Source organism: Hyperoodon ampullatus, assembly GCF_949752795.1.
Source record: "Hyperoodon ampullatus genome assembly, chromosome: 17".
In the NCBI taxonomy this organism is placed as follows: domain Eukaryota; kingdom Metazoa; phylum Chordata; class Mammalia; order Artiodactyla; family Ziphiidae; genus Hyperoodon; species Hyperoodon ampullatus.
This window is the reverse complement of record NC_136930.1, coordinates 73684243-73696575: the sequence shown is the minus strand read 5'-3', so window position 1 is coordinate 73696575 and position 12333 is coordinate 73684243. Positions and strand designations below refer to the sequence as shown.

The 12333-nt window shown below is 52.3% G+C and overlaps 1 protein-coding gene across 1 annotated transcript in view; it reads left to right on the top strand.

Annotated features, from left to right (window-relative positions):
• The window catches only part of COL22A1 (collagen type XXII alpha 1 chain), a gene marked incomplete at both ends in the record, with an annotated part of 240616 nt that extends 228668 nt beyond the window's left edge, over nucleotides 1-11948 (top strand). Inside the window, 6 exons of the mRNA XM_079722651.1 lie at nucleotides 336-380; nucleotides 2798-2977; nucleotides 4615-4681; nucleotides 7216-7398; nucleotides 9535-9612; nucleotides 11758-11948. Coding sequence (XP_079578777.1) covers nucleotides 336-380; nucleotides 2798-2977; nucleotides 4615-4681; nucleotides 7216-7398; nucleotides 9535-9612; nucleotides 11758-11948 — 744 coding nt within the window. The remainder of the gene's footprint in view (nucleotides 1-335; nucleotides 381-2797; nucleotides 2978-4614; nucleotides 4682-7215; nucleotides 7399-9534; nucleotides 9613-11757) is intronic.
• Between the last annotated feature and the right edge of the window lie 385 nt (nucleotides 11949-12333).

Below are 12333 nucleotides of genomic sequence, written 5' to 3'. Positions count from 1 at the left end.
GAGATCACGTCCGTTTCTGGTTCAAGCCTCGGCTCCGTCCTCCCGTGGCTCTGTCAACAGAGACGCTCCAGCCCTGGTCACTTCCAGCCCTCAGGATGGACAGGAGCAGGCATGGGAAGGCGCGTTTCAGGAACCACAAGGCCAGGGTGGCTGGCGTGTAGACAGCGGGAGGGCGTGACCAGGGCCGGAGCAGGACTCCTGGAGGACCTGCCTTCTCCAGGACACCTTGCCCTCAGCACACAGGATCCGAGAAGAACCGAGAAGGGCAGAGAGGGATGCCCGAGCCGATGGGATGGCCCTGGTTAAGTGACCACCCTCCTTTGGTTTCATTGCAGGGGACCCCTGGGAAGCCGGGAGAGCCAGGCCCCAGAGGAGAAAGGGTAAGTGGGGCAGAGGGACTGTGTCCAAGGCTTTAGGAAGCAGCCTGGCCTGCGGAGCGGCTCCTGTGGTGGCCTCTCTGTTCTCTGTTCCCCCTGGAAATTTGTGAGCCCCCAGTGGGAGGCTTTTCCCGAGGTTGTAGTCAGTGATGTTGGCTTTTGTCATGGTTTTCTGGTTGTTATTTTAAGCAGTAAAGTCATCGCAATTACAAATTCAAAGGCGAGCATGCCCAGACTTTGACAGATTTCCGTCTCTCCTCTCCGTGTGCGAACGCCTGTGTGTGACACGCTTGGAGCCCAAAGTGCCAGTTTGCCAGGAGCCAGATCTGTTCCTGGAGGTGACAAGGGAACAGATTTTCCCATAATGAATCGCCTTGGCGCTGCGCTCAGAAAGCCTTTCTTTACATTGCATTCCTCCAAAAAACAACAGGAAAGAAAAAAAATCACTTTTTTTTTTTTTGGAAGAAACGCCGGTGAGGGGAGGCGGCGTGCTCTCACCGCTGCCACCTGCTGCTCCCTCCAGAGAAAGACATCTCGCCTGCCCAGGGTCCTGCGCTTGGTCAGCCGTCACACCGTCCCACTGTTGCCCAACATGGACGGCACGCCACCCCACTCCAACCCTCCGTTTGTTTTCCGTGGTCCTGCAAAGAATTTCTCTCTGCTTTCCTTGCAAGTTGGATGAGTGAGGACCTGGCTTTGCCTGCAGGCCAGAGCAAAATGGAAGCAGAGAGCGTCAGGGCTTCTCACCCCCACAGATCTCTCTCCCTCCTCCCTTCCCAGTGACTTTCATTCCCATGGCTGCTGGTTCCTGAGTGTGGAGCCAGGGGAGGGGCCGTAGCTGGGAAGGCACTGAGGGTCTTGCCACCCAGCAGCTGGCCAGCTGTCCCCCGGGAGCTGCTGCGTTGTGGGGTGTGGCTGGAGTTTGGGTTGGGAGCCGGGGAATTCAGACGGCGAGTATGAATCTTCTGGATACCAAATCAGTACATGGAATCTTCTCGAATACCGAGTCAGTAATGGCGAGTTGCCTTCCCCGGTTAAGTTGCCTTCCCCTGTTTTGTGGAACGTTGCCAGATAGCGGTCAGGTCCCCCATGCCTTGGACTCCAGAGACCATTTGAAATGTGGGACAAGTCCTCTCACGGCAGAGGGATGTTGAGACGTTTAAAGAATTGTAAATGCCGTACCACAGGCCTTGGCGTTGAGGTGCACAAAGCACCAGGACTCTCCTAGACCCCTAAACTTGAGATCACCCACGGATGGCCATGTCCGCATGAAATGCATCACCTTCGAGAAATTTAGGTGACCCCCTCAAATCTGGGTAGATGCCTTTTTTAATTCACTGCTCTTTCTGTTATTGTTGAAAAAGCAATACAGACACGTAGTTAAACAATACAAATTGCAGAAAAGTGGCTGCAGTGAAGGCTAGCTGCCTGTCCACCAGGCCCTCTGGTCCCCGTCCCCTCCCCAGCTCGGTCGCTGTACACGTCCTCTGTATCTTGCACTAGTCCGTGTGCGCAGAACCACGTGGGGTGTGCGTGTCAACATGCATATTACTAGATCCCCTGTAACATATCAGACTTTTTCCACCGTTTCGCTCTTTTCGTTTTTCATTTTTCATGCGTGTATGCAGCAGATGGTCTCATAACTGCACCGTCTTCCTTTTCCGTGGCTCTAGGTCACGCCCATAGCCATGTCCCATATCCGGTTACCATCTGTGGCTCATCTTTTTCTTGAGGTTTCCCCCCTCTGCTGCCTCCAAGCGGTGGAGTTTTTACACCCTGAGGCTGTTAGTGTGGCCGCTGTAGTTTCAGACTCTCCGACAACTGAGGCTGGCTGGTCAGACACCCGGTAGCAGATAGGGCAGAGGACTGGACCGTCCCGTGGTTGCCGTGGCTCCCAGATCATTGATCCAGGACTTCAGTCCTTGGGCCAGCAATGGGGAGAAAGGGGTCCCGGGCAGTGTCATCCTCTGCGGGCCCCCTAGGGCTGAGAGGAGGGGCAGATTCCCTGCGGGTGAGACACCTCTGGCTGACGAGTGCCACCATCCCTCCAGCTGACGGAGAACAAAACTGAAGTGGGCCAGAAGCTCCGGCAGTCGGGCTCAGCGGCTGGCCTTCTCTAGCCAGGCAGGTGGAGCTGCGCTACTGGGACGGAGCACGGGATTGGGATTTGAAATCAGAGCTCGTGTCTTGTCCTCTGCAGACTACCAGTGTGACGTGGACAGGTAGCTGTGTCTCTGTGGGCCCTCGTGCCCTGGTCTGTGCCATCAGACTTGAGTCGTGGGCCTGCCAGGGCCGAGGTCTCCTCTCCACCGCTGAGGAAGCAAAGGGCCGGCAGAGTCCCTTCTGTAGCCGCACGTCTCGTCTGGCCTGGGGGCACCTCCTAGGCCTCTGCTCACTGAAGCGCTTCTTTCCTCCCCTAGGGAGATCCTGGCATCAAAGGTGACAAAGGACCTCCCGGTGGGAAGGGCCAGCCTGGAGACCCTGGGATCCCAGGCCACAAAGGTCACACAGGCCTAATGGGCCCCCAGGGACTACCTGGGGAGAATGGGCCGGCCGGGCCGCCGGGGCCCCCGGGCCAGCCAGGATTTCCAGGACTGAGGGTAAGGATATTGGTGATGCCTCAAACTTGGGGCTCCTTGGGACTGAAGGGGAAGCCCGTGAGGTGTGTGGGCTTCAGAGGGACCAGGTTACAGATCCCAGTAACCTGCGTGACCCGGGGCAGGTTACTTCTCCTCTCCGAGCCTGTCCTTCCGCACCTGCCTAAAGGGGTGAGGAGAACCTCCCTCCCGACGGTCCGCCGTGATGGTTAAAGGAGGTAACGCCGCGTGGCGTACGAAGGGCTCCAGGGTAGCGTCCGTCTCTCACAGTGTCCTGCATCCCCGAGGCTCCATTCCTCGGGCTGTCGCGCTCTTCTGCCCCAGGACCTGGTGCAGCAGGCCACTGAGAAGATGCAGCAGGTCTCAGTGACCAGAGCTTCCCGCGGGGACGGCTGGCTGTCCGTCCCGTGCCCGGCTCTGCCTCTGTCCTGTCTGCCTCTCTGGGGCACTAATTCTTCCCTTTGGGTCTAGTTTTTCCCCAATGTAAAAGGAAAGGCTTGTTTAGAGCAGTTTTTTTCTTTGAACATATTGTATTCCCGTGGCAGACCTCTTATTTTTCACAGACTTGTAGCATCGGCACACGCTGGCTGTAGAGAGATGAAGGCAGAGCTTGGTGGACGTGTCAGTGGAGGCCGGTTGCCAGGTCCCCGTGACCTCCCCACCCCGCCTCTGCAGCCCGCGTGGCCCTCGGGGGACCCTCCGGTTCCTCAGAGCACAGGCTTACATGGTCTTCAGTGCCCCCGCCTGCTCTGAGGTTCTGTGTCACTGTCCCTGCCAGGACGCCTGTGGCCAGCCTGAGCTTCCACCACCGTGAAAGAGGCCAGGCAGTCAGATCCTGTCCCTCGGCCAAGTGTGGGTGCTGGCGGACTCGGTGGGCTTCCAGAAGGCCCCCACCCCTCCTCCGAGTCTTTGCCAAGTTCTCCTGCTGCTGTGGGTAGCGGTGGACATTCTGGGACTAACCTAAAAGATTATTGGCCAGAAAGGCAAACAAGAGAATGAGTACACGGAGCCCATCTCACACTGTGCCAGACGCTGGAGCTGCAGAGATGAGCCCAGTACGGCCCCCAGCCTCGGGGGTGGACACCGCCCTGAAGGGCTCTGATGACGAGGGGGGAGCCCGGTGCGGCAGCAGGTCTGCTCACGGATCCGTCTAAGAATCGCACATCGCCATGGGCGCCTGGAGGTGGCGCCCGCCTTCTCTGCCCCCTGACCCATTGGTTTCTGTGACCAGAGCAGGGCAAGCCAGACCCTGGGGACCAGAGCAGCCAAGTGACCAGTGGGAGGAAATCAAACACGATTTCACGCAGGAGGCAGCCTGTGAGCGGGTCCTGCAGGAAGATGGCACTTTGGCAGGGAGAGGCTCAGAGCAGACCTCCCGGGTCCAGAGCTGGGGAAGGGGTTTGTGCGGGGAGGCGGGGGAGCAGGGGCCCCAGAGAGAAGGGAGTCCAGGTCGCCGTACCTGACGGGGTAACGGCGCCTGCATGGCGGGGAGCAGGCAGACGGCTCCAGGTGTAAAAGGGGTTGAACCAGGGAGCTGTGGTGTATGGGGCTGTGACCGTCGTGGCTTCCCGAGCCGTCGCAGGTCTCAGGAGGCAAGGGCTCCTGGGAGGATGAACAGCTCCACCTTCTCTCCCTCCTAGGGGGAGTCTCCATCCATGGACATCCTGCGGCGGTTCATCCAAGAAGAAGTGGAGAAGCAGCTGGAAAGTGAGTAGCTGGGCTTTTATCACAGCCGTGTAGGTCGGGTCCTGGGTGCTTGTAAGAGCCCCAGGAAGCAGTCTGTTCACCCATCCTTCAGGACTTCTGCAGCCTGGTTGGAAAAGGCAGCCTAAGAGTGGTTCCAGTAGCAATCAGGGTTGAGGCGCACCTGACAGGCTCCAGCCAGCCTCATCTGGCACAGATCCCGCTCCAAGCTTCTCTTCGGGGCAGCTTGAATTGCCGCTGCTTGATTACCTCTAGGAAGCTCACCATCTACAGAACAAGCTTCTCATGATCCTTCATTTCTTCTGTGCGCTCAGTTGTTTGTGTAATGGGGAAGCAGCTTCGACAGGCCTGCGGTGGGTCTCTTAGTTAGAACTCACAGCCCGGGGAAGAGACAGAGACATAAACAGACAAGGCGGCTTCAGTACAGTAAGAAATTCCTGTGGTTTAATTTGGCACAGGGGCTGCTGAAGAGGATGGATGAAAGTACCTAGGATGGCTCAGGGGGTGGACAGGTGAGGAAGGGCTTCCCGGAGGAGGGGCCATGTGAGCTGAAAGCAGGGACAAGACCCCAGGCCTTTGGAACAGCATGTGCAGAGACCCCGAGGGGAGCCTCAACACACAGTGCTTTCAAGGAACTAGAATCCTTTGAATCCTACTGCGCTGGATTTACTGTGAAATCCCAGTCTTGCATGAGCCCCATACACAGCAGGTGCTCAGGAAGGGAGAGAGATGGGAAGGTAATAGTAATAACACCAGCATGCAGGGCCGGCCCTATGTCGGGTGGAGTCCTTAGCACTCAACACATGTTAACTCATGGAAGCCTCGGTGAGCCTGTGAGGCATGTATGATTGTTAGGATCAGAGATGCTAAGGAACTTAACCGAGGCCGAAGAGCTGGTAAGTGTCTGACCGGGGTTTGCACGCAGGCAACCAAGCTGCAGAATCCAGGCTCTTAACCGTCACGTTCTCTCGACCAGTGACCGTGCCCACTGCCCTATGTGTGGGAACCTGTTAGGGGAAGAAAGTCACAGACAACTCTGTAGTAAGGAAGATCGGACACCCACTGCTGTTCCCAGGCACGGATGGACAAACGGGAAGGACGTGTTTATTCATGTGGTGGTGTCTCAGACAGTTATTCTGCACCTGGCACATGCCAGACTCTAAATGGGGTAGGGGACTCAGCACTGAACAAGATGACCCTCTTCCCTGCCCTCTTGGGTGGTCCAGGTGAGCATGGTCTGTCTCCCTACGCAGGAGAACCAAAGACGATTCCCTGGAGTGGACGGCACAGAGCTGGGGTTGGTGGAAAGGAAACCAAAGGCTGGAATGGTGACTCCCACCTGGTGGGGTGGGTCCTGAGGGCTCCCATGTGGCCATCCCCACGTTCTGCTTTCCGGGGGTTGGATTTATCGGTGACAGGAAGGGCCTCCGCCCGTGAGGAGTTTCCAGCCCTTGGGCAGAGACAAGCCCTGTTTTGAACTAGTTTTACTGGAGCGTCTGCTGGGCCGAGTCCTTTCTTCCAAATAATCTTTTGAGGAGGAAACATCAGCTCCACTTTCAAGATGAGAGAATCAAGGCTCAGAGAAGTGAAGCGTGAGGCCAGGTCTCAGCGCTAGAGCACCCCTCCTGCTTCCTGGCGTGAGACGAGGGGGAGGGGCTGCCGTGGGAAGCCCCCCCAGTGGGCTGTCAGAAGACCCCCGACTCTGCCTTGGTTCTGCCACTAAGGTACCAGGAGGGTGTCAACATGCCTCTCTGGGCTGGGTCACACCACCTGCAAGATGAAGGGCTTGGCCTGATTGTCTGGACCGTACGGCCAACAAAGCAGAAGCCCTTGCTGGCCCTCGGGTGGGCTCTGTATGCCCCGTGCAGAAGAGGGGCGTGGCGGCCGGCAGTTGGACCTCTGGGGGTTTTGAATCAGTTCTGTAATCTTCACGGTTCAGACGCTTAAGGATCATTAGTGATATCATACCCAGCCCTTCATTTATAGATGAGGAATTCAATGCTTAGAGAGAAGTCCCTAAACTGCTCTCTGTAAGCTACTTAAATCCCACCCACCCCCACCGGCCTCAGTTTCCCCAAACTGACAATTACAACAACAACTGCTGCTGCTGCTATTACTGCCATCAGTGCCACCTCGATCACAGCAGCGATGTCCACGCAGCACTTAGCTTGTTCCAGGAGCACTTTCAATGCCTTGTTCCATCTGCTCCATCCTCACACCAACCCAGTGGGGTAGCGGTTATTTCATTGCATCCATTTTGCAGAAGAGGCAGCGAAGGCTAAGAGAGGTCAAGTAGCTTGCCCAGGGCCACGCAGCCGGCAGTGGCTGCTTTGGGACCCCAGCCAGTCCGCCTGGCTCCAGAGGCCATGGCTGTATGTACAGGTGCCGTGCAGTGTGCTCTTGATGTAGTTTCTCTTGCTCTTGTTTTGCAGCTGTTACTGTCTCCCCAGGGCTGAGCTTGGCAGTGAGCTGCCATCCTGTCTTTGGTCCTTTATCCCTCCTTCATGAAATGTCTCCCTGTTTTTCCGACTCCACAGCCAGACTCGCCTACCTCCTGGCCCAGATGCCCTCAGCGCACACCAAGCCCTCTCAAGGCAGACCCGGGCCCCCAGGGCCCCCTGGAAAAGATGGGCTTCCAGGTCGGGCAGGCCCCATGGGAGAGCCAGGACGGCCTGGGCAGGGGGGTCTGGAGGGACCCTCTGGGCCCATAGGTCCCAAAGGTGAGTGAGGACCCAGGAAGATGTGCTTTGTACACGACACGAGGGCTGAGAAGGAACCAGGGTGCGTGGCATGCGTGCCACTGAATATGCATGATTCAGCTTGTTCTTCTCCCCTGCAGCCTGCCAGCACCCTGCATTGTGGCACCATGTAATTTCTTCATATGCAGAAGAGGGTTTCATACTTGACGTTTTTGCAAAATGATGCTTCTGCCGGGAGGATTGAGTCTGTTTCCTCCTACTGTCTTTTCTCTCTCCATCTCCACTGCTCGAGTTCCAGGGAGTAGCACAAAATGCCCTTTTTCCCCTTTCGAGTTGGGAAGTCAGTGAGGAATAAGACATTTAAGCTCCAGGCAAATGGGCATTAAACACCAGCTTTACATGTGAATAAAGTGGTTTGAGCTAAAGCTGGACATGGCTGCCAACTCTCCTGCTCTCAGAGAGCTGCCTGACCTGGACGCAGCTGCTGCCGGCAACAGGGGGTCTCTCCTTCAAGGGGCAGCGCCTGCCCCACCTAACAGCGCACTGTGGAAGCAGGTCGGAAGGCGCTCTCTTTGCAGGCAGACAGATGTGAAAGGGCAGGAAAGGACATGAGCCCAAACTCACCAACCTGATCATTCACCCTTTCTCTCTGGCAAGGAATAAGCATGGGGTGGGGAAGAAGCGGTGCTGTGATCTCAGCTGGCACTTGGTGACTGAGGTGGGGGGAATGCATGCCCCTAACATCTTCCTCTTTCAATCTTCCATTCCTTAATTCTTTTTCTTTTCTTCTTCTTTTTTTTTTTGGTTGCTGCAAGGTTTGTGGGATCTTAGTTCCCCGACCAGGGATTGAACCCACGCCCAGGCAGTGAAAGCTCAGAGTCCTAACCACTGGACCACCAGGGAATTCCCTCTTAATTCTTTATTCATTGATTTATTCCTTGTAATGTTTCTCCTACTGAACTTTTTGTTAAGTTTGTGTCCAAGTCCTACTTCTTTTGGTTCGTAAAACAAAATACATGAAATCAATGTCAACAAGAAAACGTAAAGCACAGAAAACATCAGACTATGACAAAAGACTGACCAAATGTAGTAATCATAACAATAAATAAAGAGTGGCCTAAAATCTCCATGAACTAGCAAAATTTCAATTTGGATTATAAAAGAAAATATCATATGTTGCATACAGGAAATATTCTGGAAGCAACATAGCAAAAAAGGAATGATGAAAAAAGAGTTGAGAGAGACAGTTTAATCTAGTTTGTGTAGAATTAACCCACATATCTCAAATATCCTCCCGTCTTCTGAACATCTATTAGGATTTTAAATTCCTGTGATTATTAGGACTTTATCTGGTTCTGCTTCACACTAGAATGTTCTTTGTGCCCTGCGTCATCTGTCTTATTAGAATTCAAGCTTCTTAAGAGTAGAGCTGCGTCTTATGTACATGCAGGTTTGTTAATCACCCAGCTCCTCCTTGATAAAGGTTCACGTGAAATGCTTTTAGAACATGGTGAAGACTAGGCGTATGTGAGTGGACGTGTGTGGGAATATGTGTTTGTACACAAGAGAGTGTGGGTGTGAACGTTTGGGTGCCTGTGTTGGATGGGTTTATCAGTGTATGCATATTTTTGATAATATATGTGTGAATGTACATATGTGTATGTGTAATTGGGTAGTTACGCACTTGAGTGAATGTTTACATGTATATACGTGTATTTGAGCAAATGTTTGGAGGGAGTGTCCAGTTATTTTGGGGTTCACGTGGGCATCTTTCTGAATGCAAGTGTGTGCTTGAGTGTGGGTGTGAGTGTGTGAATGGGAGCTAGGGGTGTGAGTGTGTGCTTGAGTGTGCGTGTGAGTGTGTGGACGGGAGCTAGGGGTGCGAGTGTGTGCTTGAGTGGGTGTGAGTGTGAACGGGAGCTAGGGGTGTGAGTGTGTGAGTGTGCATGTGAGTGTGTGGACGGGAGCTAGGGGTGCGAGTGTGTGCTTGAGTGTGCGTGTGAGTGTGTGGACGGGAGCTAGGGGTGCAAGTGTAAGGGGTGTGTGAGCCACGGAAAGCACACCAGCAGTGCTCGCCCTGCCCCCCGCGTGGTGGGGCTCCCTCTCTCTGCCACCATCCTGGTATCTACCATCAAAGATGTATGTTTCTCTCACCAGGTGAGCGAGGAGCCAGAGGTGACCCAGGTGAACCTGGAGTTGGCCTCCGAGGTGAGGTGGGACCCGCCGGGATCCCAGGTAGGAGCAGGCGCTGGGCTCTCAGGTGGGGGGCGCCCGCCAGCAGGGAGTGGGTCGCACGGGGCAACCCTCCCACCTGCATCGCCAGGGGCCTTGGGAGCGGCTGGGAGAAAGGGCTGGCTTAACTACTGACGAGGCGGAACCCAGATTTGTTTCATTACATCTTTCTAAAACGTCAGCTTCTTGGCTTACTGTGCAAACTGGAGTGTATCCCATGAGTTCTTGAGGTGTATCCCGTGAATTAAAAGTCCTGTGAAATGGTCCTGAAGAAAACTGATTTGGCCTTAAATAAGTCAGGACAGTGCTGGAATCGTGCTTCTCTTTCAGACATTCCTAGTACAAATTAACTTCTTTGGTGCAGTGCTAAGGGACCTTGCATAAAAAAATAACGTTTATTTCAGTTAAACCAACATTTTCCAAACTCACTTGAATGTAGGATGCTTTTTCTTTCACTATGTAATTTCATACCCTGTTACTATTCTCAGAACACATTTTGGAGAATGCTGGCCACGTGGCAGGGTGGCCAGCTGTCCTGGCCTTTCTGGGGCTATGGGGTTCCTGGGACATGGCCCTTTGAGTTTTAAAACCTGGACAAGCTGGCCACCCTATCTAATGGCTGTATGGGACTAACTCTAGGACACAGCAGCATTGCATTCCGAGATGAGGTGTGGAAGAACTCAGACTGAATTGTTATCAAACTCCACCTCACTGAGGCTTCTATTTTTATTTAATCGTACTTTATATGATTCCCCGTGGTCATTTCTGAATAGTAGGCCTGCAGGTCATTTTATTTTTAGTACTTTTATCTTCTTGATTTTCCAAATTTCCTTGGTGGAAATGTATTGTTATTCTCATGAGAGAAAATAACTAGACATACATGACACATATTTGTGATAGCTTGCCTACTTTTCAATAGCTTAAAATATTAAGAATATTTTAAAAATAAGGCAATTCCAAATAAAGATTACAAGGCTGAACAGAAAGCATTGTGTTGGGGGAGATAATTGTACCAAAATGAGGCTGAGATAATGACTAGATTTCAGTGGTTCCCACCTGAAGGAATGAACAATACTGCTGGCTCAAAACTCAGTCGAGACAGGAATACAATAGATTAAATAACTGCTACTAAAGCATGAACAGAATTCATGCAATGTCCAAAGATCATTTAAAGGGAAAAGTTTACTTTTTGTTTATCTTATGGAGGGACTCAGATTTTCTAACAAGGTGAAGAATATCACTGTTAAGGTTATAACTACAACACTTAGCACTGAGCTTCCCAGTTGCCAAAGCAAAAAGGGAGATTGATTACATATGATATTATGATGCTTAATAAATGGAGGCATAGAAGTTTGTTTTAAGTAAACAACCTAAATGGGAAAAGAATTTGAAAAAGGATACACGTATATGTATAACTGAATCACTTTGCTCTATACCTGAAACTCACACAACATTGTTAATCAACTGTACTCCAATATAAAATTAAAAGTTAAAGAAAAAAAAAGATTTAACCAACACAAAAAGAAAGTTTGTCTGAGGTAGTATTTTCTGGATCTAAATTTGGGCCTGTCAGTTACTTACTTCCTACTTACATTGTCTTTGACTCTGATTTGCAGAGTAGTTTAATGTAGTCCGTGTATGTGGTTCAAATTTAACATATATATAAAGCCTAGAAACTACAGAATAAATGGGACCATTTAGATACTGGCTAATGGAATGTGACCAGGTATCTCCAAGGATACATGAATTGTGGCTGACGGTTAATGGTGAGGACTTGGTGTCCCAACTCAGATGCATCTCCTAGAACCAGACACAGACAGTCTGGTTTCTCTTTTCCTTGTAACAGAGGATGCATTCCCTACCTGGCCTCCATCTCCCCTTGTTTATTTCTCTCCTATGGCACCCTGATTACCGTCCTAGTCCAAACCGTTAAGGCAACCCTTTTCCTGCAAAGCAAGGTGTCCACATTTCCTGCTACCTAGTGTCCATGTGGACCATTCTAATCTCTCCAGGCAGGGCGCCCAGACCATGGGGTGTTCTGAGGTTGTTGAGTCTTCAGTTCATACTGAATGGAAGTAGCGAGATCAGGTCTCATTGGCTCCAGAACGAACTTGAACCACCTTCTGTTTCTTTTGCTCCTTGGGCCAGGTCAACCCGGGGAACCTGGCTATGCTAAAGATGGGCTCCCCGGGGGTCCCGGTCCTCAAGGGGAGACAGGACCAGCTGGACACCCTGGCCCCCCAGGACCCCCCGGCCCCCCTGGCCAGTGTGACCCCTCCCAGTGTGCCTACTTCGCCAGCCTCGCTGCTGCTCGACCTGGTAACGTGAAGGGCCCCTAGAAGAGTCCCGAATGCCAGGAGACGGCGGTGGATTTCTGAAACTTGAACGCAGAGCCCGATGGGAAGCAGAGGTCTTGAGACATTTTAGCCTTGTGTTTTTTTTCTTTCTTTCTTTTATCATTTGTTTTTGTCTTATTTTCTTGAGAGACCTCAACATTATTAAAACCAACAGATGCTGCCGGTCGGTCAGATGATTATTATTATTATTGTTGTTGTTAATTATTATTATTATTTCATACGGTAATGCTTTTCGAGTTTTCCCCTCTCCTCTCAAGTTGGGAAAACTTGATTCGTGGGGCAGGGGATTGTTTGTTTCTCGTTCTTCTGACAGCCCCCATTTGAAGTGTAGCTGCCAGTTTTAAGGAAACTCTCGGTGCTATGAAAC